Genomic DNA, 26531 nt, shown 5'->3' on the forward strand with positions numbered 1-26531 from the left:
CAGTTATATGGCAAATCGTCAGACTGATCTTCAAAGTTTGTCGGCAATGCCCCGCCCACATCTTATGGCATAGGCTGAGATGCTTTGTAATTTGTCATCGCCAATTTGTCTTGTTTCAGTGATTTGGATTTAGGCTCATTTGGTCAAAGTATCCCGGAGGAGTAGGCTCCTGATTTTGGCTCAACATGGCATAACAACAAGATAGACGCCGCCTTGAGCGCTAAATTGTACGTCAATGTTGGCGATGCCTATTTCATGTGCTGCATGGATTTCTACCACTCCGGTTTACAGTCCAGACTACCATATTTTTCAGACCATAGGGTGCACTGGATTATAAGGCGCACTGCCGATGAACGGGTCTATTCAGGTCTATTTTCATACAAAAGGCACACCGGATTATAAGGCACATTAAACTCTGTTGTGGTCTACATAACATGTTCTTTGGTCAAAATGTGGCATAGATGATGTTTTACAGACCATCAAGCTTTCTGACCATCTTTTCAGGATGCGCCGTTTTGTGGGCGGTCTTATTTATGTGGCTGCACTTCGACAGCGTCTTCTGCCTGTCATCTCTGTTGTACCGGTATTGTTTTGCACTTCCATAGCGAGGCTACTGACGGATTAAGTTTGAACTATATGCTACTTTCTTTGTATCATAAATGGCAATGGCGGAGGATGAATGCCCCACCACAAACGGATAGAGAAAAAAGAAACAGCGTATTGACTATGACTCGGACTACAATGGTGGACTACATTCGGGACTTATGCAGATCCCAAATACACAGGTACCAATAGGTAAGAAATGTTGGTTTTGTATAATATTGCGAAACAAAATGCCAAATAATATATCTCCTACTACAAACCCCGTTTCCATATGAGTTGGGAAATTGTGTTAGATGTAAATATAAACGGAATACAATGATTTGCAAATAATTTTCAACCCATATTCAATTGAATATGCTACAAAGACAACCTATTTGATGTTCAAACTAAAAACTTTTTTTTTTTTGCAAATAATCATTAACTTTAGAATTTGATGCCAGCAACACGTGACAAAGAAGTTGGGAAAAGTGGCAATAAATACTGATAAAGTTGAGGAATGCTCATCAAACACTTATTTGGAACATCCCACAGGTGAACAGGCAAATTGGGAACAGGTGGGTGCCATGATTGGGTATAAAAGTAGACTCCATGAAATGCTCAGTCATTCACAAACAAGGACGGGGCGAGGGTCCCCACTGTGTCAACAAATGCGTGAGCAAATTGTTGAACAGTTTAAGAAAAACCTTTCTCAACCAGCTATTGAAAGGAATTTAGGGATTTCACCATCTACGGTCCGTAATATCATCAAAGGGTTCAGAGAATCTGGAGAAATCACTGCACGTAAGCAGCTGTGACCTTTGATCCCTCAGGCTGTACTGCATCAACAAGCGACATTAGTGTGTAAAGGATATCACTACATGGGCTCAGGGACACTTAACAAACCCACTGTTAGTAACTACAGTTGGTCGCTACATCTGTAAGTGCAAGTTAAAACTCTCCTATGCAAGGCAAAAACCGATTACCCATACTTGCCAACCTTGAGACCTCCGATTTCGGGAGGTGGGTGGGTGGGGGGTGAGGGGCGTGGTTGGGGGCGTGGTTAAGATATATATATATAAGAAATACTTGACTTTCAGTGAATTCTAGCTATATATATATATATATATATATATATATATATATATATATTTTTTTTTTATTACATATATATATATATATATATATATATATATATATATATATATATATATATATATATATATAAATAAATAAAAGAAATACTTGAATTTCAGTGTTCATTTATTTACACATACACACACATAACACCCATCTACTCATTGTTGAGTTAAGGGTTGAATTGTCCATCCTTGTTCTATTCTCTGTCACTATTTCAGAACACACACATTATACAAATATACATTATAAAATCAATAAGAAAACGGGAGCTCTAATTTGGGAGTCTGAATTAGGATCAGAAGTTCCTATATAAACATTGGGCACTCACGTCGCCTTTTTGTATTGATTACTGCAGCTGTGCACTGGATTCATTCACAAATACAAACTACAACTCACAAACACTTTAGAGTTAGGCTCCACCGTCAGAATGTGTACTTAAACTTATAAAGATCACATGGATATTATTCAGTGAGTTGATTCACCAAAACTAACCTGTTATACAGGAGGAAAAAGCACACAGGACGTTTCAATTGTTCACAGACTGGTCGCGCTCATCAGAATGACAAGACACTTCTGGTCTGCAGGTGATAGCATTCAATTGGGAAGAAACGCCCTACTGCCCCCTACTGACCAATGTGAATACTGATACATGTGGAATGACAGCTCCAAAAACGAATTCAAACCACAAAATAAAATAAATAAATCAACACAAAAATGTGACACATTATGGGTGGGTCACATATGCATGTACAGTAGATGGCAGTATTGTCCTGTTTAAAAGTGTCACAACATTGCTTTTTACGGCAGACAAACTGCTTTACGGGGGACGAAAACTTGACTGCTGTTGTTGTGTGTTGTTGCCGCGCTGGGAGGACGTTAATGAAACTGCCTAACAATAAACCCACATAAGAAACCAAGAACTCGCCCTCGATCATTAGCTGTTTATATGGTGGGAAAGCGGACGTGAGAACAGGCTGTCAACACGTCACTCAGGTCCGCATGGAGCTGGAGGGGGCGTGGCCTCCAGCTCCGCCTGAATTTCGGGAGATTTTCGGGAGAAAATTTGTCCCGGGAGGTTTTCGGGAGAGGCGCTGAATTTTGGGAGTCTCCCAGAAAATCCGGGAGGGTTGGCAAGTATGCATTTATCAACAACAGAAACAGAAACGCCGTCGGCTTCGCTGGGCCTGAGCTCATCTAAGATGGACTGATACAAAGTGCAAAAGTGTTCTGTGGTCTGACGAGTCCACATTTCAAATTGTTTTTGGAAACTGTGGACGTCGTGCCCTCCGGACCAAAGAGGAAAAGAACCATCCGTATTGGCGAAAAGTTGAAAAGCCAGCATCTGTGATGGTATGGGGGTGTATTAGTGCCCAAGACATGGGTAACTTACACATCTGTGAAGGCGCCATTAATGCTGAAAGGTACATACAGGTTTTGGAGCAACATATGTTGCCATCCAAGCAACGTTATCATGGACGCCTCTGCTTATTTCAGCAAGACAATGCCAAGCCACGTGTTACATCAACGTGGCTTCATAGTAAAAGAGTGCAGGTACTAGACTGGCCTGCCTGTAGTCCAGACCTGTCTCCCATTGAAAATGTGTGGCGCATTATGAAGCCTAAAATACCACAACGGAGACCCCAGACTGTTGAACAACTTAAGCTGTACATCAAGCAAGAATGGGAAAGAATTCCACCTGAGAAGCTTAAAAAATGTGTCTCCTCACGTTTACTGAGTGTTGTTAAAAGGAAAGGCCATGTAACACAGTGGTGAACATGCCCTTTCCCAACTACTTTGGCACGTGTTGCAGCCATGAAATTCTAAGTTAATTATTATTTGCAAAAAAAAACAAAGTTTATGAGTTTGAACATCAAATATCTTGTCTTTGTAGTGCATTCAACTGAATATGGGTTGAAAAGGATTTGCAAATCATTGTATTCCGTTTATATTTACAGCTAACACAATTTCCCAACTCATATGGAAACGGGGTTTGTACAGTAGGTGCCATTTTGGGGTCCTTATACACTCACCATAATAATACCCGTATGTTGAAGCACAGTATGTCTAACTATGGTAGCCGTAATGCTCGGCATTCTATCATGCGGTGCGGCTTGGCATCTTACCAAAGTCGTACACAAATATTTTTAAAGATTTTTGAGCGCTGTGTGTAATGTTCTATACTCTCAATGAAACGGGTACCTGCTAACGTCATTGATTGAACAGGCTTCAACCTGCAGTGCACACATATCTGTTATGTGTGACTGCCACCTACTCGTGACACTTATCATTACACCATGTACCAAATAAAATTGCTTTGAGGTCGGTAAGCACAACCAGAAATAAAATGTACATAAGGCGCACTGTCGATTTTAAATTGAGGGGACGCGACTGAATGCATTTTGCCTTTGGGATGTCTAACAATTTGCAAACATTAGTGAGATTTTATACATTATTAGAGCACCAAAAATGCAAGGAAGCACACCTAATTAGCAAAATAAACAGATGTTCCCTGCAATGCTGTCTATACAGGATTGGTGCCCCACCATTCTTTTTAGCAAAAACGACACAGGATCCAACATTAACAGCAGCCTCCGAGCAAAGTTACTGAAGAAACATTTTCCCGTCACTCACCGTTAGTCTTTTGGAGGCATCCACTTCTATCATGCCCCGCAGTAAGTTCTGACAGTCTGGAGGGATGAAGTGGGGCATGTGAAACACTCCTAACTTGACTTTCTCTAGCAGATTCCTCAGGTTGTCGTCATCAAAAGGCAGAGCACCCTGAAGGGAGACGGCAAAGAGGGAAATTAGAGCCGAACTATCAGTTCTCCATTAAAGGCATCTTGAGAGGGGGATATCAGAAAAAAGTAATATTTATGAATAACAAGGTTGACTGAGGGAAACAAAACATAATTTCCTGTGCAATTTCACCAACACTTCTTCACTCACTTCTTCAATTCTCAAATTACAGCAATCTCCCTTCAGCAGTCGCAGTAATGTGAAAACAAGGGCATTTCTAGTAATTACCCCACTTTGGCATTTACGATGTTCATTTAGCATTATGGTTCATCAGAGCGAGCTGACACCTCACAGATGTGGTTGCGTGATGAATGACAACCTCCACCGGGTGTGTAGATGGGGGGGGATGGGCGAAAGAGTGAGGACGACGGAACGAAGCAAGAAATATTGGAGGGTGTGCTTTGGTAAGCGATGATCTGAGCTGCGCCTAACGACCGTCTAGTAATGTCTTTCTTGTAGCCAGAAATGTTGAAAGTAAGCCTTGGCAATTTTATAAGCTTAATGTAGCGCATGGGTCAAATGTAGGGTTGTACTGTATACCAGTATAGTATAGTACTGCAATACTAATGAATCATATTCGGTACTATACCGCCTCTGAAAATTATTGGTCCCCCCCCGCACTCCCATCGTCGTCACGTTGTGTCCATTGTTGGTTTTCTAGCAGACGAGCATGTTCGGTAGAGCACAATCACAGAGTACTTACAAGCAGACACAGTGTGTAGACAGAAAAGGGAGAACGGATGCATTTTGGCTTAAAAACTAACGATAAAGGTGAAGTTATAACACTGAAAGGTCCTCAGGAAGAGGTGCTTAAAGACATGGCTAGCTAGCTAGCGGCTAAAGTCCAGCCCCAGTCGGCAGTGTTTTAGCTACTTCTAAATCACTAATCCTGGTCTCCATGGCGACAAATAAAGTACGTTTCTTACAAGTATCATCCCTGCAGGACGAGGAATAGCTAAACATGCTTCACTACACACCGTAGCTCACCAGCGTCAAAATGTAAACAAACACCATTGGTGGATCTACACCAGGGGTCGGGAACCTTTTTGGCTGAGAGAGCCATGAAAGCCAAATATTTTTAAATGTATTTCCGTGAGAGCCATATAATATTTTTTAACACAGAATACAACTAAATGCTTGCATTTTTAAGTAAGACCAACATTTTTAGAGTATAATAAGTCTCTTATTCTTTTTAATAACATTGTTATTCTGAAGCTAACCAATAATAAATAAAATACTTCTTACCATTAATGTGACTTCTTGAACAGGTGCGGTAGAAAACGGATGGATGGATTAAAATGCATGAAAATGTTTTATATTTTGAACGTTATTTTTAACACTGTCATTACCAGCTGAATTATTCATTACTTATCGTGTTAAGCAATGTCAGCTAAGATTTATCTGAGAGCCAGATGCAGTCATCAAAAGAGCCACATCTGGCTCTAGAGCCATAGGTTCCCTACCCCTGATCTACACCTAACATCCACTGTATTGATACCAAGTACAGGAGTGTATCTAGTCGATACTACTGTGATTACGTCGATATTTTTTGGCATCACAACATCTTCTTTCGTTTTTATGTATAATACATTTATAAACTCAGGAAATATGTCCTTGGACACATGAGGACTTTGAATATGACCAATGTATGATCCTGTAATGACTTGGTATCAGATTGATACCCAAATTTGTGGTATCATTCAAAACTAATGTAAAGCATCCAAACAACAGAAGAATACATGATTATTATATGTTAACATAAGTGTAGATAGAACATGTTAAAAGAGAAAGTAAGCAGATATTAACAGTAAATGAACAAGTAGATTAATAATTAATTTTCTACCACTTGTCCTTAACAATTTTGACAAAACAATAGAATGATAAATGACACAATATGTTACTGCAGACGTCAGCAGACTAAATTTAGAGCCTTTGTTTGTTTGCTTCCTACTAAAAGACAAATTTTCTTGTATGTTCACTATTTTATTTAAGGACATATGTTTAATGTACTCTAAGATTTTTTGTTAAAATAAAGAGAATAATGCAATTTTTGTGGTCCCCTTTATTTAGAAAAGTATCAAAAAGTACCTAAATCATTTTGTTACCGGTACCAAAATATTGGTATCGGGACAACACTAGTGGAATGTAAGAAAAGATAGCCAAAAACTAAAGACACAAACACAAAGACTGTGGCTGAAGTCACTCTGTCAGCAATGGTATTTTGAGCTGCCTCCTTCCAGTTTGACTAAATACATTATTCATGAAGCAAGGGTGTACTACAGTACAGCTGTTGATGAAACAAAACAGCAGGGCTGCGTGTCAGGAAACCACAGACATAATGAAGCTGGACAAAAAGACACCATTATGGATCCTGTTATGTAGCTTGAGGGTGTAGAAGAAATATGCATTAAACTCCTTCACCTATGAGTTTGTGTTTAGGGCTCACATTTATTCCACCACACTGAGGTCAACCTCAATAAAGGGTTTGATCACACGCACCCATCCATCCATCCATCTTCTTCCGCTTATCCGAGGTCGGGTCGCGGGGGCAGCAGCCTAAGCAGGGAAGCCCAGACTTCCCTCTCCCCAGCCACTTCGTCCAGCTCTTCCTGTGGGATCCCGAGGCGTTCCCAGACCAGCCGGGAGACATAGTCTTCCCAACGTGTCCTGGGTCTTCCCCGCGGCCTCCTACCGGTCGGACGTGCCCTAAACACCTCCCTAGGGAGGCGTTCGGGTGGCATCCTGACCAGATGCCCGAACCACCTCATCTGGCTCCTCTCGATGTGGAGGAGCAGCGGCTTTACTTTGAGCTCCCCCCGGATGGCAGAACTTCTCACCCTATCTCTAAGGGAGAGCCCCGCCACCCTGCGGAGGAAACTCATTTCGGCCGCTTGTACCCGTGATCTTGTCCTTTCGGTCATAACCCAAAGCTCATGAGCATAGGTGAGGATGGGAACGTAGATCGACCGGTAAATTGAGAGCTTTGCCTTCCGGCTCAGCTCCTTCTTCACCACAACGGATCGATACAGCGTCCGCATTACTGAAGACGCCGCACCGATCCGCCTGTCGATCTCACGATCCACTCTTCCCTCACTCGTGAACAAGACTCCGAGGTACTTGAACTCCTCCACTTGGGGCAAGATCTCCTCCCCGACCCGGAGATGGCACTCCACCCTTTTCCGGGCGAGAACCATGGACTCGGACTTGGAGGTGCTGATTCTCATCCCAGTCGCTTCACACTCGGCTGCGAACCGATCCAGTGAGAGCTGAAGATCCTGGCCAGATGAAGCCATCAGGACCACATCATCTGCAAAAAGCAGAGACCTAATACTGCAGCCACCAAACCAGATCCCCTCAACGCTTTGACTGCGCCTAGAAATTCTGTCCATAAAAGTTATGAACAGAATCGGTGACAAAGGGCAGCCTTGGCGGAGTCCAACCCTCACTGGAAACGTGTCCGACTTACTGCCGGCAATGCACCCTACAATTGTAAATTGTCCTAAACTCCAGCCAGCAAAGAACATAACATACTCACCACCAATAGGGCGAAAAGAATGACCCCACAGCTCCAGACGTCCGCTTTCCTCCCATCGTATTTCTCCCCCTGAGGATCAAAGTGTTAATGTTAGGATTAGTAAAAACAAGACTGAGGCCTGGAGAGAAGGCTACTAAAAGAGCATATGATGTATGGCAAAAGAGGAAAAACAATATCAAAGGGGACATATTAGTCACATTTGTAGCTCTGTGTTTTTATTCTGGGACTTCACTTTAATAGCTCTGCATGATCCACGGCTCCTAAAAGCCCACTTTATTTTGAACAGCCAAGCTGCCTGCAGCAGGCCAATATTATGAGCTGAAATGACAGACGCTTGTTGTTGAAAACCATCTAAAGCAAGGTTTTATTTCCGCTTAAGATGCACACTATAAATGTGGTTCTTCGCCAGAAACGAATCAAAAACAAGACAACAGACATTAATTTATTAGAAATGTAATCACATATTCTGCGTCTACTTGAGAATCCAGGAATTGTGTGACCCAACTCTTTGAGGCTTTTCATATATCGCCGACTTTTTTGTAAACAGCTACTAACAACAGACCTGGCAACTTTTTCCGGTGTAATTGGCGACTTTTCTTGTGTTCTGGAGATTCTGAGGTGCAAGCACACTGCAGTTAGTGTCCTCAACGAGCAAGGGCAGGTGCTGCCGTGATTTCACTATAAAAGTGGGTGACATTGTTATCACCAGGAAAGATGGGGTCACCTACCCAGGTTCCATTCTAGAGGCTAATCTTTCCTGTGATAAAATGGCAACCAAGGTAATCAAAAAGGTCAACCAACGAACGAGATTTCTCTATAGAATCTCTTCTCTGGTCAACAAAAGCACCATGAAGATTCTAGCGGGAACTCTCATTCAACCCTTTTTCGATTACGCATGCACCTCCTGATACCCCAGAACCTCCAAAACCCTCAAATCTAGACTCCAAACATCCCAGAACAAGCTAATCAGATTACTTCTAGACCTCCACCTCAGATCACACCTCACTCCTACCCACTTCTCCAAAGTGGGCTGGCTCAGGGTGGAGGACAGAGGAAAACAACTTGCACTGAGCCTTGTCTATAAAATCCGCTACACCTCCCTGATACCGAAGTACATGTCAAACTACTTCCTTAACGTAAATGACCGCCATAACCACAACACCAGGGGGAGCTCCACTAACCACGTTAAACCCAGATTCCGATCTAACAAAGGACTTAACTCATTCTCCTTCTATGCCACATCAATATGGAATGCACTCCCAACAGGTGTAAAAGAAAGGGCATCTCTATCCTCCTTCAAAACTGCACTAAAACAACACCTCCAGGCAACTTCAACCCTAAACTAACACCCTCCCTTCCACATTCTACCTCCCCGGATTGTAAATAATCAAATGTAGATACTTATTCTTATGCTTTCTGATCTCTCTCTCTATGTCCACTACTTGCTGTACATATCCTACCAAGTCAGTCCTAAACTGTTTCTCTGATGATGCAATTGTTGATGACTGAAGTGTTGATATCAACTAAACCTACCCCCCACCCCCCTCCACATCCCACACCCCGGATTGTAAATAATGTAAATAATTCAATGTATATACTCTGATGATTATCTTTTGTGATGACTGTATTATGATGATAGTATATATCTGTATCATGAATCAATTTAAGTGGACCCCGACTTAAACAAGTTGAAAAACTTATTTGGGTGTTACCATTTAGTGGTCAATTGTACGGAATATGTACTACACTGTGCAATCTACTAATAAAAGTTTCAATCAATCAATCAATCAAAAACCCTGCCCCATTCCAAAGCACTTACAAGCGGTCAGTCTGCTGCATAAGCAGAGTAGAGACCCTTCTCACTCAAAGTCCAGACTGCGAATGAAATGAGCATGTGCAAAGCTGCCGCTGTTTTCGCCCAAGTTTTAAAAGCAAGATATAAAGGTAAATCTTTTCTTTACTGTCACGTCACGCTAAAATAATTCACTGCAACGTCCCAATGCCAATGTTCATGTTAATGGGCCAGTCAATAGCATAATATCATAACCCTCTTGTCTTTTGATCTAATTTGATTCTCTATTATCATAATTGAAAAGCAGCACTAAGTAACTTTTCAACCTTCATAAAATATTTTCATAACGATTGGGATGATACATCGAATTCAAACTAGTTGAATGACACCTCTGACACGGCCTAAGGTGGTCTGTATCACTCACTCTCACTTTGCAACTTTGAGGAGGGTGGCAGGAACCCTGCCACACAAAAAACTACAAATGTGCTGATTTGCTTTACGGTATACGTCACTCCCCCCTTTTCACATTTGTTGCAAAGACAAAAGTCGATGTGAACGCCTACGTGCAATTACTGCTATCATGGCATAAGTTGCAAAACAACAAAAAAAACCCTGAAAAGTTTTGACTGAGGACTACAAAAAAAAAAAAAAAAAAAAGGGAGGCTACCCGGATAAAAAGACATTAAAGGATCAACGTTGGCCCGGCTTTCACTCGCTGGCATTACCCCCTCCACATTCCACCCCCCGGATTGTAAATAATTCAATGTATATACTTTGATGATTAACTTGTATGATGACTATATTATGCTGATAGTATATATTTGTAGTTGAAAAAACTTATGGTGTTACCATTTAGTGGTCAATTGTACGGAATATGTACTGTACTGTGCAATTTACTAATAAAAGTTTCAATCAATCAATCAAATCTCAAAGGCGAGGAGGGATTTTAGATCAATGCTGACTTGGCTATGTTCCTGCATTACTAGTAAGTACCTTTCGATGCTCAAATCAAAATGATGATGCTAATGTTAGCTATCGGAAATTTGCGTGGTAGCAATAAATAGCCCCCAGCTTGATAGTTGGCAGTTCCACACTGACACGACCAGCCACGCAACAAACTCAAAAGTACTGTGTAAAAAAAACGATGCGATGACTGCAAATCGCAAATATAAAGTTTTAGTAAAACATGTGAATTCCTACTCTAGAAAGATCAGTAATACTGACTCATTGTGGTATTATTGTGTCAGTTGGTATGTACGTGACTGTGGTCTTCCTTCAGGCAAAACACTACCGCTTTGGTCCACTGGCGCCGTCAAAATCAACCAAAACTGAAAGTTCTTAAGTGCGGCTTTAAAGAAAACACGCTAATAAATCAACATTAGAAAGTTTAACTTACAGCTCTGATCATAGCTCGCATTTTTTTTTAAACTCACTTTTTTTTCTCCCTCATTATTACTTTCTCCAAAAGCATCCATTACAATCAAATATGCAAATGAGGCAATGACGCCATCTAGCATCTTCTAGCGATGTTTAGTTAAAGCGGCGGGGAAAATTACAAGGACAATACTCCCAGAGATGAGTGCCATGTACACAACTCGCTGCCTAAAGCGAGTACACAACATCCTGAAGGACAGATACCACCCAGCACATGGCCTCTTCAACCTGTTACCCTCTGGAAGGAGGTATAGATCGATTCACGCCAGGACCACCAGAATGAAGAATCTGACTGTTCCCACCCCCACGACCCTCTTATGGCGATCTTCCTGTCAATGCTAAAATGTAAACTATTGTCAACCTGCACATCAATGCAGTTTCTATGCCGCTGGACAAAGCTCAAACAAAATCTCGTTGACATGTATGACTTAAGTGTTATTATGACAATGACAATAAAGGAATTGATTGATTGATTGATCAAAAAATTAAAATGCATTACTAACCTACCTGCTCAGTGGCCTTGTGGTTAGAGTGTCCGCCCTGAGACTGGAAGGTCGTGAGTTCAAACCCTGGCCGAGTCATACCAAGGACTATAAAAATGGGACCCATTGCCTCCCTGCTTGGCACTCAGCATCAAGGGTTGGAGTTAGGGTTGCTCACTGCTCCCCTCACCTCCCAGTGGGTGAACATGGGGATGGTTCAAATGGAGAGGATAATTTCACCACACTAGTGTGTGTTTGTGACTTTAATGAGCTATACTATCCCTGGTAGTGTAATAGTACACACACACTTTCACCTTTCATGGTAGAGGAAATAGGTTTGATTTCTGGTAATAGTTGCATCATGAAACACATTCGGCCTAAAACTGAGCTGAAAACAAGCATGCAATGGACTTACTGTGGTCATCCCTAGGTAAAGCCAAAAATGGAAAGGTCGTCCCTTAGTTGATACCCGACATGACTGAGGATTATTATTGATAAATCAAAAATGTTATTAGTTACAGCATAAAAACTGTTCCTACTGTACCTACATTGTCACATTTTGGGCTCATGTATGACTATTTATTCATTGGGGTGTAGCATGTTGCTTTTTTAGAACCATACACTTTAGGATAACAGGTGCTAATGATGATGCATAAAACATGTTCTGTAAGTTTACCACAGTAAGTAAGAAGTAGAAAATGGACACAAATGTCCAGTTAGAAGCTTGGTGACTCACCCTGATGACCTCTGGACAGGCATAATGTGGAGATCTGTTGGGATGACACAAAAAATAAAATGTGTTACGTTAGAAAATCAGATGGAAAAGAAAACTTTAAGATGTTTTCATTCCTTTTCCCCGACACCTGAGCCTTGTGCAGCTGCACGGCTTCATGACGCCATGGCACATTCACACGGCCTACGCATAAAAAACTGGGGAAAGAACAATTTGCACAGGCCATAAATGTCTTAAGTGAACGCGGATCATATGTGCCACAAGAAGTTTGGACCGTCCTGAGGGTTTGAATGTCCTCCTGCTGGCTCTACCAAGGGCAACGACCTCTTGCAGCAGACAGTAAGCAGAACCACTAATCTTTACAGCACCTGGATGTGCTGACAGTGAGGCCAATGATTGACACGTCAATATTGTGTTTAGATTTATTGAGCTACTGAGCATCGGTTGCTTTGCAGGTGAGTGGAGCGGCTGTGGTGCAATGTGAACATAACAGGTAAAATGGGTGACACTTTAGTATGGGGAACATATTTACCATTAATTAGTTGCTTATTAACATGCAAATTAGTAACATATTGGCTCTTTATTAGTCATTATTAAGTACTTATTAATGCCTTATTCTGCATGGCCTTATTATACAACCAGTAAGCCATCAACTAAGAGTCTTCCCTCAGTAACCTTAGAATTATTGCTTATTAGTACTAAGTAGGGATGTCTGATAATATCGGCCTGCCGATATTATCGGCCGATAAATGCGTTAAAATGTAATATCGGAAATTATCGGTATCGTTTTTGTTTTTTTATCGGTATCTTTTTTTTTTTTTTTTTTTTTTTAAATTAAATCAACATAAAAAACACAAGATACACTTACAATTAGTGCACCAACCCAAAAAACCTCCCTCCCCCATTTACACTCATTCACACAAAAGGGTTGTTTCTTTCTGTTATTAATATTCTGGTTCCTACATTATATATCAATATATATCAATACAGTCTGCAAGAGATACAGTCCGTAAGCACACATGATTGTGCGTGCTGCAGGTCCACTAATAGTACTAACCTTTAACAGTTAATTTTACTAATTTTCATTAATTACTAGTTTCTATGTAACTGTTTTTATATTGTTTTACTTTCTTTTTTATTCAAGAAAATGTTTTTAATTTATTTATCTTATTTTATTAATTTTTTAAAAATGTACCTTATCTTCACCATACCTGGTTGTCCAAATTAGGCATAATAATGTGTTAATTCCACGACTGCATATATCTGTTGATATCGGTATCGGTTGGTATCGGTAATTAAAGAGTTGGACAATATCGGAATATCGGATATCGGCAAAAAGCCATTATCGGACATCCCTAGTTCTTACATAAAAAAACACAAAACTACAATAACCCTAACCCTTAAGTATTTGTTACTTAGAATATGTTCCCCTAGTGTCCAAATACCTCTAAATTAAGTCTTTGTTACTTAGAATATGTTCCCCATACTAAAGTGTTACCGTAAAATGTGATAGAAGACAATATCACTGCAAACTGTGGTGTGAGCCAATACTGAGACTTGTGCATTTAAAATCTACCTGAGCAATATTATACAGTAGTACCTCAATTTACCAGTTTAATTGGTTCTGTGACAGAGCTGTTAACTCAAAACATATGTATCGCAAATCATTGCCTCCCAATGAAGTGAATTGAAATTAATTCATTTGGCGCTTGGCCAACATGTAACATGTCTTATTGAAAGAAAAAATATACAATAGAATCTAGTACAAACAACTATAGTACTTTTATGAAGTAATGTTTATGTTCAGCATTTACCTTGAAGAGCGGACTTTTATGGTATCTCCTTTCAGCTGTTTCTTCGTCAAACACACCATCGGCAACTTTTTCATATGTTTATGGTTAAATGTCCCTCATTTAGGTATTATTTTAACATTCTTGGCTGGTGTTAGACTCAATCTGCTACAGTATGGTGCTTGAATTGCTTCGTCAAGTTGGCTACACCCTCAGTCATGTTTTTGATGGTTTATTTTTTTAATTCAATGAATATCATCCACTTCTTCTCAGCTCTGTCCTTTACACTCACTTTTTTCCTTTCTCATGGTTCGAAAACAAAGTAATGTTCCATTTTCAGCAATAAGCTAATACTAGCGAATGAGAGTAGATCATTTGGATGAATCTTACGGGGTTCACTAACGCCAACTAATGAAATTCTTGCTTGAAACTTAAAGGGGATCTAAACTGAGCTCTGCGGCTCAATATGTCAATATAGTTAGCTCTCTTTAAACACGGTGCCACTAAAAGTAGTCCATCTGCGTTAGTGCTTATAATAACAATATTGCTAATACTTGGTTAATATTCAGGTTACGAGACGTAAATGGGGTATTGTTGGCGGTTTATCGATGTTTCTTTAGAGGGCTTTAATGGGCGCAAGAGAGTACTCCCATTAGCCGCATTGTTAGCCACCTCGTACTTGCCGTCTATCACAAATTAGGATATATAAAAAGAAGAATGTCAGGTTTGTCACTGACGGTTTAGTTATGTTTTGAGTTTTTCCTCTGTGTGTGTAGTATTTCCTGTCAGCGCTCTTGTTTTGGTTCTGTTTCCTGTTTCTCCCTGAGTGCTGTGTCCCCTCAGCTGTGGCTGATTGGCACCTGGCCACACCTGGTGTCAATCAGCCAGCTGCTATTTATACCTGCCCTGCCCTCCAGTCACTGCTGGATCATTGTCACTACTACCTGTTCTTAATACTTGTCGTTGTAGCTCTGTCTACTTTTGTTTCACTCTGCTCATGTCCTAGTTCCTTCGTGTCACAGTAAGTGTTTTTGGTTTCTTGTCCACAGTTAGCCTCTGTGCTATTTTAGTTCATAGCCAAGTTTGTTCTCCGCCTTGTGCGCGCCTTTTGTTACCTTTTTCTTTGTTGTTTTGCCATAGTGTTTAATTAAATCATGTTTTCTTGCACAACGCCTTCCGCCTTCTCTGCATCTTGGGGTTCAGCACCTACAAACTCTGACATAATGATCCAGCCTAGTACGAACCTCGCGGAGATTTCCTTGGCGGAGAGACTAAACAAAGCTTTATTGTTGATGGCCGAATCAAAAAAAAGCTTTGCCTCTTTTTGCAATCCCTCCCACCCATCCCTGTCCTGTGTTGGTTTCTCGTGGGACGTCTTGGATCCGTCCCTTGAGGGGGGGGGCTATGAGTAGCTGTGCAGCTGGGGAGGCACAGCTACTCCTCACCCCAGTGGGTCTGCAACAGACGGCGCCATCCTCTCCGGTGGGCCGGCAGACGCCACCATGCAGTCCGGTGGGCCGGCAGACGCCACCATGCAGTCCGGTGGGCCGGCAGACGCCACCATGCAGTCCGGTGGGCCGGCAGACGCCACCATGCAGTCCGGTGGGCCGGCAGACGCCACCATGCAGTCCGGTGGGCCGGCAGACGCCACCATGCAGTCCGGTGGGCCGGCAGACGCCACCATGCAGTCCGGTGGGCCGGCAGACGCCACCATGCACTCCGGTGGGTCTACAACCTACGGCACCACCATCCTGTCCGGTGGGCCAGCAGCAGACGGCGCCACCACCCTCCTCTCCGGTGGGCCAGCAGCAGACGGCGCCACCATCCTCCTCTCCGGTGGGCCAGCAGCAGACGGCGCCACCATCCTCCTCTCCGGTGGGCCAGCAGCAGACGGCGCCACCATCCTCCTCTCCGGTGGGCCAGCAGCAGAGGGCGCCACCATCCTCCTCTCCGGTGGGCCAGCAGCAGAGGGCGCCACCATCCTCCTCTCCGATGGGCCAGCAGCAGAGGGCGCCACCATCCTCCTCTCCGGTGGGCCAGCAGCAGAGGGCGCCACCATCCTCCTCTCCGGTGGGCCAGCAGCAGAGGGCGCCACCATCCTCCTCTCCGGTGGGCCAGCAGCAGAGGGCGCCACCATCCTCCTCTCCGGTGGGCCAGCAGCAGAGGGCGCCACCATCCTCCTCTCCGGTGGGCCAGCAGCAGAGGGCGCCACCATCCTCCTCTCCGGTGGGCCAGCAGCAGAGGGCGCCACCATCCTCCTCTCCGGTGGGTCAGCAGCAGAGTGCGCCACCATCCTCTTCTCCGGTGGGCCAGCAGCAGAGGGCGCCACCATCCTCCTCTCCGGTGGGCCAACAGACGCCACCACCATCCTCTCCGGTGGGCCAACAGACGCCACCACCATCCTCTCCGGTGGGCCAGCAGAGGGCGCCACCACCATCCTCCCCGGTGGGCCAGCAGAGGGCGCCACCACCATCCTCCCCGGTGGGCCAGCAGAGGGCGCCACCACCATCCTCCCCGGTGGGCCAGCAGAGGGCGCCACCACCATCCTCCCCGGTGGGCCAGCAGAGGGCGCCACCACCATCTTCTCCGGTGGGCCAGCAGAGGGCGCCACCATCGTCTCCGGTGGGTTCTCCCACACCGGCGGACGAGCCGCCTCGCCAATTGCGGCGGCGTTCAACTCGCCGTCGCCACCTAACTCTTCCCCGCTGGTTGCGGGGACACTTGGCCTGGTGGCCCACCTCCTTGTCCTCCCTCCACCCTCCCGTGACTTTGGACTGTTTTTTTGGGGGGGGTTCCTAGAACGTCTGGTATCCGTTGTGGGAAGGGGGGCTACTGTCAGGTTTGTCACTGACGGTTTAGTTATGTTTTGAGTTTTTCCTCTGTGTGTGTGTAGTATTTCCTGTCAGCGTTCTGTTTCCTGTTTCTCCCTGAGTGCTGTGTCCCCTCAGCTGTGGCTGATTGGCACCTGGCCACACCTGGTGTCAATCAGCCAGCTGCTATTTATACCTGCCCTGCCCTCCAGTCACTGCTGGATCATTGTCACTACTACCTGTTCTTAATACTTGTCGTTGTAGCTCTGTCTACTTTTGTTTCACTCTGCTCATGTCCTAGTTCCTTCGTGTCACAGTAAGTGTTTTTGGTTTCTTGTCCACAGTTAGCCTCTGTGCTATTTTAGTTCATAGCCAAGTTTGTTCTCCGCCTTGTGCGCGCCTTTTGTTACCTTTTTCTTTGTTGTTTTGCCATAGTGTTTAATTAAATCATGTTTTCTTGCACAACGCCTTCCGCCTTCTCTGGGTTCAGCACCTACAAACTCTGACAAAGAAAAACCTATGTGTTCTTGTCTTACATAGGTACAATTTAAAAAAAGTGCAGTACCCCTTTAAAAGAGGATCATACATTGTTTTTTTTTTCTATATATAAAACAACTTTCTTGAGGTCTACATAACATGTAATCATAGTGCTTTGGTTTAAAAAAAAATGGCACTGTTTTGCCTGACCAGAGCTCAGAAAATCTGCAAAGACTCCTCCCACCCCCACCAAGGACTGTTTTCACTGCTGGACTCTAGAAAGAGGTTCCGCAGCCTCCGAAGCAGAACCTCCAGGTTCTGTAACAGCTTCTTCCCTCAGGCCATAAGACTCTTGAACGCATCATAATTAAATTATCCCCTCAACTCCCCCTAAAATGGATTAACTCGCTGGAATAAAAAAGTCTATATAACATACATCCATAAATGTGGACGCATGTGAAAAAGTGCAATATATTTATCTGTACAGTAATCTATTTATTTATTTATATATATTATATATATTTATTTATTTTATATATATATTATTTATATTTATTTATTTATATATGCACCTTATTGCTTTTTTATCCTGCACTACCATGAGCTTATGTAACGAAATGTCGTTCTTCTCTGTACTGTAAAGTTCAAATTTGAATGACAAAAAGGAAGTCTAAGTTTAAGTCTGACCATCTTCAAGCCGCTTTCTGTCTCTCAGAATGCACCGTTTTGTGGCCAGTCTTATATTACCTGCCCAAGTCCCCCTCCAGGCCAAGCGCTCTTTGACTGTGTCTTCTCTGTTAGCAACATTGTAGTTTTTAGAGCTTTCATATCGAGTCTACTGACAGATATAAGTTAGAACTATGCGCTACTTTTTTATTAGATATGGCAACAGAGGAGGATTTTAGCATGTATGTGAATGTATGAGCCAGTCTGCCCCATAACAACAGGATACAAAAAAAAGCAGGGACTTGTTTAACTACAACTGAAAATGGCAGAATCATGAAACGCTCTTCGGGTAAAACTATGAAAAATACGTCACTAAAGTTTCAAATTCCAAACGGCTTGGTTGGACCAAGTTTGGAAGAAGACAAGCTTTTTTTTTATAAATATCTCTCTTTGATTTCAGATTTTTGCGACTTATGCAAATCCCAAATAGACAAAAACAGATACTAATAGATAACAAAAATTGGTTTTGCAAAATAGGTCCCCTTTAAAGTATAATAATTAGCCGAGAGACAGCTCTTATCTCAAAACAATCTTAAGTTTGGGCACACTTAAGTTGAGGTACCACTGTAATTGTAAAAGCATCATTTTTACAGTTCTTGCATTGAATTTAATTATGAAACTGCATCGACTATTCTTTTGCATGTGCCTTTTTTATACTGCTTTTACCCATCTTACAAGGACACAAAGAAAGCAGCTGTCCCCTCCCCTTCCACTTCCTTCAGTTTCATGTAATAGCAATAATGAGAGTCTGACGTCTGTAAACACAGCATCCATTAGACGCCCTGTGTGTGCGTGTTTACTCATGTGTCGCAGTCCTCCGCTCCCTTGGGCTGTCAAACAAGCACTGCCACCACGTCAATGAGGACGTTCATACGTGAGCACATTTAAATTCTGCCGCCCTAAATTGCGAGTGTCAAATCAGGCCTAAAATATGCTGTACTTATGCATCGGAATTGCCACAAACACAAAAAGCAATGTGGGGAATGGTATGAATAAACACTCTATAATTAGCCATTATTATCTGGTTCTTTGTGCGTTGTAATGCATGTGAAAATGTACAGTGGAGTAAAAATGTTTTTCCCCTCAGGGACTTTAAAGTATTTGAATAACTTTTCAAAAAAGTTATGCAGCTAAGCAGTATTGGGTTAGTTACTGAAAAGCAGTAACTAGTTACAGTTACTAGTTACTTCATTTCAAAAGTAACTCAGTTACTAACTCAGCTACTTACACCAAAAAGTAATGCGTTACTGTGAAAAGTAACTATTTAGTTACTTCTTTTTTTCTTCTTATTTATTTTTTTAAAGCTCCCATTAATGCCCTTTTAGCCTTCATTTCAGTACTGTTATTGCACTGGAGAATAATACAATCTGTTGATCAACTTGACATGTATTTGCATCACTGAACTCTGCTAGGCAATGTGGTCTACATACAACACACAAAGACAAAGATATGTTACAAAGGCCAATTTGTTTCTGTCCAGAACAAATTGACATAACTATTTTAAATAGCTGCAACATAACATACATAAGTAACAAACAGCATAATAACAGCATAGATGTAAACCAAGAAAGGCACACACTACATACACAAAGCCTAACCAGGCATTTTCTTCCTCAAGTAATTCTGATACAAAATCATGTCTGAAGCCCAGAACACTCTACACATTTCCCCAGTTTTAGTTTAGAGATAAGGAAAGATTGGCCTGGCCCACTAGGATCCCTCTTTATGTTTGTGAACTTTATAGTCTATACATTTAGAGTGATGTGATAATCAAACACTCTAGAAGTCTAGAATGAAAGAGTATATAAGAGAATTGACAGCAACGTTCCCTCTCAAGAGCGCGCCTGTGCAATTGCGCACTGCTCAAGCGTCCTCTGCGCACGGCAAATCTATGCCATGCACAAAATCAAATAAAAAAATAAGCGCATAACAATTTTCGACACGACACGGACACGACAGAGAAAACCGTTTTCGTCATCATTGTTCAAATATTGTAACGTCTGTCGAGACGCTTTGAAAACATGAATTCCATCCATCACTTTACTGAGCAAAACTCTTTGTCGGCCATAAACACATCACCAAAACATTAGTAAAAAAAATTATATCTAGCAAAACTGGTCATTTTCTGCAGTACAAACCAGACCAAAAGCAACTTTGTTATATCAACAGCAGCCACTCGCTCTTTCTCACGTGCGCCAACACTTGCACATATGGCACTTAGCCAGTGATGCGTTTACAGCCACACAAAAAGTCGGACAACTCCAACACCACACATAAAGTGTAATTCCAGGTCGTTACACTATGATTTGCCAATCAAATGTGTGCTTATTCTAGTGTCATTTATTAGGAATCTTAATTTATAAATATTAATCATTAAATGCTGTTAGTATATTAAATAAATACTAATAAAAATATATTTTTAACAAACAGGAAGTTGCAGGAATGTACACATGATCCCCTGCTTACATCTCATTGTGCAACATGTGAATGTTTTAATGGGAACTAAATGCAATGTCTGAAAGGGTACAAATGATTTCCAAAGCAGGACCTCCACCCAGACAAACAATACAAGTACCGTATTTTCCGCACTATAACCGCCCCGGGTTATTAGCCGCACCTTCAATGAATGGCATATTTCAAAACTTTGTCCACCTATAAGCCGCCCCGGACTATAAGCCGCGCCTACGCTGCGCTAAAGGGAATGTCAAAAAAACAGTCAGATAGGTCAGTCAAACTTTAATAATATATTAAAAACCAGCGTTCTAACAACTCTGTCCCAAAATGTACGCAAATGTGCAATCACAAACATAGTAAAATTCAAAATAGTGCAGAGCAATAGCAACATAATGTTGCTCGAACGTTAATGTCACAACACACAAAATAAACATAGCGCTCACTTTCTGAAGTTATTCTTCATTCGTAAATCCTTCGAATTCTTCGTCTTCGGTGTCCGAATTGAAAAGTGTGTGTATAAGGTAAGACATATTATCTGGCACTTTGTTTCGCAATATTATGCAAACACAACTTTTCCTACCTTCTGGTACCTGCTGATCTGTATTTGGGATCTCTATAAATCCTGAAAAATTGTGCGAGTCCGCCTTTGTAGTCCGTGATGACACCGTAGTCTATAAGCGTCTTTTCATGAACCGGAAACACCAAGAAGCACCACCTTTAAAATCATCCAGGTGAAGTTCGCTTGCTAGCGTTGTTGCCTTCATTCGAATAGTGATGGTGCTGACACTTCTGCTTGCTGCTCTCTGCTCAACAACCCACTGTTCGAGTTTGTCCTCCAACAGTTGCCATCTTGCTTTGTTCCCTCGGAAACTCTGTTTTGTCTTCTTTACCTGGCGCAGGTCATCTTCTTGCTTCCTCCACCTACGCACCATTGATTCATTTATGTTATATTCTCTTGCTGCTGCTCTATTTCCGTGTTCTTCGGCATGACTTATTGCCTTAAGTTTAAATTCTGCGTTATACGCGTGTCGCTTAGTAGGAGCCATTTTGTGGTCTGGTCTTTACAGATGTAAACACACAAAGGAAATGAAACGAAAATCCGCGCGCTTCTTTTTCCGGGGGCGGGTGGTTGCTTACAGTAGAAGAAGAAGCGCTTCCTGTTCTATGGGGGCGGGTGCTTACCTTGGCGGTTGCTTGCGTAGAAGAAGAAGCGCTTCCTGTTCTACCGGGAAAAAAGATGGCGGCTGTTTACCGAAGTTGCGAGACCGAAACTTTATGAAAATGAATCTTAATATTTATCCATATATAAAGCGCACCGGGTTAAAAGCCGCACTGTCAGCTTTTGAGTAAATTTGTGGTTTTTAGGTGCGGCTAATGGTGCGGAAAATACGGTACACAGTTCATGAAAAACAATATTTGTTGCTATTGTCATTGTAAGTGGGCCTAAACACTTATATTAGAAATGGAAATGACTGCTGTCATTTGATTATAATAATAAGAGAATGTTGTCTGTCTATCTGTGTTGGCCCTGTGATGAGGTGGGGACTTGTCCAGGGTGTACCCTGCCTTCCGCCTGAATGCAGCTGAAATAGGCTCCAGCGACCCCGAAAGGGACAAGCGGTAGGAAATGGATGGATGGATAGAGATTGAACTTGTTATTTAGTCAGGTTTGGGACAGGTGTGCTGCTGGTGTAGCCACAGTGTGCACGTCTAAAGTTGTTCACATGGGCTCCACTCATGCTCAGGGAGTTTTGCATTTGCTCACACACATGAAAAATTAGAGGGAACATTGATTGACAGAGTGTGTGTACCTTCAGCGGTGAATGATGAGCAGAGGCAGACTTAATCCTTAAGTGGTGGTGGTGGAGGTGAAGTGTCTATCTCTCTTTACTAGCTTCGTCGAAGCATGTTGCTTATGTACCGGTAGCTTGTTTCAGCAGATTTGAATTGCTGTTTCGGGCAGTAGATGGGATCTTTGATCCAAAGCACAATTTACATTTAACTAAAATGTTCTTTTCTTTGTGCTCGTCAAAAGAAAAGTGAAGTGAAAATATCTCCATAGCAGCAGGGGTCCCCAAACTACGGACCGCGGGCCAGATACGGCCCACCAACTTCCAAAATCCGCGGGTAGTCCCGAGTACAATGTTTTATTTTATATATATATATATATATATATATATATATATATATATATATATATATATATATATATATATATATATATATATTTTTTTTTTAATCTGTCCTTTCTAGCCCATCCATCAATCCATTTTCTACCATTTGTTACTCGTGGGGTCTCCCAGCCGCTCAGGCAAATCATATTGTCTAAAAATATATTTTCCCATCGATAACGCAAACCGGCAAGTGCGCGCTCTTTCAGTCAATTAGTGCACGAGGGAAAAAAATGGCGTTGGGGAAACGTAAAATAGACTCCAAGTGTACAGTTTTTAAACATCAGTGAAGATATGACTTTTTTTTGTTCAGTGTAAGGAAAAGGAAAAGGCAGTTTGTTTAATCTTCAATGAGACATCATATATATATATATATATATATATATATATATATATATATATATATATATATATATATATATATATGTATATATATATATATGTTAGGTCAGGAAAAAACCCAGAGGCTATTTCATCCCTACAAGCCTGTTTCCCTGCTCTTCAGGGGATTTTTCCGTTCTACCCCGGTATTGAGCACTGTATAACGGATAAACCACAGAAACCTCGACTATATGTGTGTGTGTGTGTGTATATATATATATATATATATATATATATATATATATATATATATATATATATATATATATATATATATATATATATATATATATATGTATATATATATATATATATATACACACACATATATATACATATACATATATACATATATATACATACATATATACATATATATATATACATACATATACATATATATACATACATTCATACATACACATATATATATAGAGCCCAGCCCCATACCACATTTTTTTAAACCAATGCTGCTCTCGAGTCCAAAAGTTTGGGGACCCCTGGGCTACAGCATTAGGTACACAATCTAATAACATTTCACAAAAGAGCTACTTTTTGATTGACATTGTTGAAAAAGTAACAATTCAACATTGTGTTCATTATTGTTGTTTTAGTATTGAGGGCAGTTATAACAATTAGCTCTCAGCATCATCCACTAAACCGGGAAATATATAAAATACAGATTTCGTATTGGATAATATTAGATTGTTTAGTTGTAAAAATTGATGTTTCTAATGAATCAGCACCTCCAGAATCAGCACCTCCAAGTCCGAGTCCATGGTTCTCGCCCGGAAAAGGGTGGAGTGCCATCTCCGGGTTGGGGAGGAGATCTTGCCCCAAGTGGAGGAGTTCAAGTACCTCGGAGTCTTGTTCACGAGTGAGGGAAGAGTGGATCGTGAGATCGACAGGCGGATCGGCGCGGCGTCTTCAGTAATGCGGACGCTGTATCGATCCGTTGTGGTGAAGAAGGAGCTGAGCCGGAAGGCAAAGCTCTCAATTTACCGGTCGATCTACGTTCCCATCCTCACCTATGGTCATGAGCTTTGGGTTATGACCGAAAGGACAAGATCACGGGTACAAGCGGCTGAAATGAGTTTCCTCCGCCAGGTGGCGGGGCTCTCCCTTATAGATAGGGTGAGAAGCTCTGCCATCCGGGAGGAGCTCAAAGTAAAGCCGCTGCTCCTCCACATCGAGAGGAGCCAGATGAGGTGGTTCGGGCATCTGGTCAGGATGCCACCCGAACGCCTCCCTAGGGAGGTGTTTAGGGCACGTCCGACCGGTAGGAGGCCGCGGGGAAGACCCAGGACACGTTGGGAAGACTATGTCTCCCGGCTGGCCTGGGAACGCCTCGGGGTCCCACAGGAAGAGCTGGACGAAGTGGCTGGGGAGAGGGAAGTCTGGGCTTCCCTGCTTAGGCTGCTGCCCCCGCGACCCGACCTCGGATAAGCGGAAGAAGATGGATGGATGGATGGAGATGGATGTTTCTAATGAAGCGCCCAGTGAGTGTCGATTGCAAAGATTACTGACATTATTACGGTCTGATCAATAATTAATTATTTCCACTCATCAGGGAGGAGATTTGCAAGGTAGCTTCATGTAATAGCGGCATTATATTGATTAAAAACAAACAAAAAACAACAACATTAGGAATGCTTATTAGTAATTGCATCATGATTAAAAAAAGTTGTGTTGCGCCTAACATTGCTTAGTCTAATCATGACAATAAGGAACATTTAGCACAAAGAGAAACCCATTGCTTGACCAGACAGAATATGAAAAAAAAAAAATTAAAATAAATCTAATTCCGAAATGAGCACCACTTTATTTTTTGATTTTTACATTGTTTTTATGTTGATTTTTTTAGATTGATTATATTCATTTCCAGATTGATTAAGAACACCTATTAAAAGTAGTAAGTACATCATGATTAAAAAGTTGTTTTCCTTCAAACATTTTATTGTCTAATCATGACAATAAAGATCAATATTTAGCACTAAGCGACACTCCTTGCTTGACCAGAGTGAAAATTATAAAAACAATATTCAATGACATACTATCTGTGATGAGCACTACTTGATTGATTTTTGACTTATTTGTGCATGTTTTATGTTGATTATTTTAATAATCCAGCAATCTATTAGTTTGTTAGATTAATCGAGTAATCGAATAACACACACTTTATAGCCTTAATGTGTATTTTAAGGAAAATAATTGAAATGAAAAAATAGTTTTTCTGCTTGCCATAATCTTCATTCTTTTTTCTAATAAATGGATCATCAACATAGAAATGACACATTTGATACATGTGCATTAGTGGAAAAAACCCCATAAAAACACTGTTTACCGCCACACACACCACCGCTCTCATGTACACTCTATTGCAGCGGCTTTGCGGAAACTATGTTCATGTATTTAAAGTTGAATATCAACATTGATCATTAAACGATTAATCAAAGAAACAGAATAGAAATCAAAGCTTTTTTTCTAACCAACTTAATCGATTAATCATTGCCGCCCTATTGTATGTTGCAAACTGTACACACAGGTGGATATTAAGGAGCTGGAATGCAGTCCATTTGTAGAAACAATTTTCCCCTCCAAATGTATGCATGCAGCTAATTTCCGTCCACAATTAGTGCGACCAAACATAAAGCAAGCACTGACAAAACCACAGCCAGTCCTGTGCAATAAACAGCATGTTACTCTGAATGCATTTATGTATGTGCTTGTCAACGCTGCTATGCTCATCTACTATTTGTATTAATGTACATGCATGCTCTGCGACGCCTCCCATATCTACCTAGGAGTATCATCGGCTCCATTACCCGCGGCAAAAAGAATACATTTGCGTCAGGACTGCTGAATTGCGATGGGGCCAGATAAATGTGTTTAATTAAAAAAGTGTCATGTCTGCATGTCGAGACGGTACAGTCCAGGGAGAAGGGGCAATGAATCGTATGGAACACCCATATGTGGTGGCAGTCATATATCTAAAAATAATCTAGGATGCAGCGTTGGAGCACCTGTATGTACTCTGTAGCACTATGTAAATATACACAAGGGACTGTGTAAATGTATGGACCCTTGCATGGCTAGTTAATATTATTTTGTAATAATGTCACTTTGGCTTGTGTGGCCTTTCTAGGAAAAGAACACTTTTCTAATGGGCATGCACACATTCATCTTCTTGCCCATCTATGACTCATGAAAGATCACACCATAAAATAATTA

The 26531-nt window shown here is 41.7% G+C and overlaps 1 protein-coding gene across 7 annotated transcripts in view; it reads right to left on the reverse strand.

Annotated features, from left to right (window-relative positions):
• brsk2a (BR serine/threonine kinase 2a) overlaps positions 1-26531 on the reverse strand; it is a 521979-nt gene that overhangs the window by 104816 nt on the left and 390632 nt on the right. For all 7 annotated transcript variants that reach the window (XM_061969996.2, XM_061969998.2, XM_061969999.2 and 4 more), the window contains exons 6-8: positions 12495-12528; positions 8051-8119; positions 4351-4497 (exon numbers count right to left, since the gene is read on the reverse strand). In XM_061969996.2, coding sequence (XP_061825980.1) covers positions 4351-4497; positions 8051-8119; positions 12495-12528 — 250 coding nt within the window. The remainder of the gene's footprint in view (positions 1-4350; positions 4498-8050; positions 8120-12494; positions 12529-26531) is intronic.

The sequence above is a fragment of the Nerophis lumbriciformis genome, linkage group LG10 (genome assembly GCF_033978685.3).
Source record: "Nerophis lumbriciformis linkage group LG10, RoL_Nlum_v2.1, whole genome shotgun sequence".
Classification (NCBI taxonomy): domain Eukaryota; kingdom Metazoa; phylum Chordata; class Actinopteri; order Syngnathiformes; family Syngnathidae; genus Nerophis; species Nerophis lumbriciformis.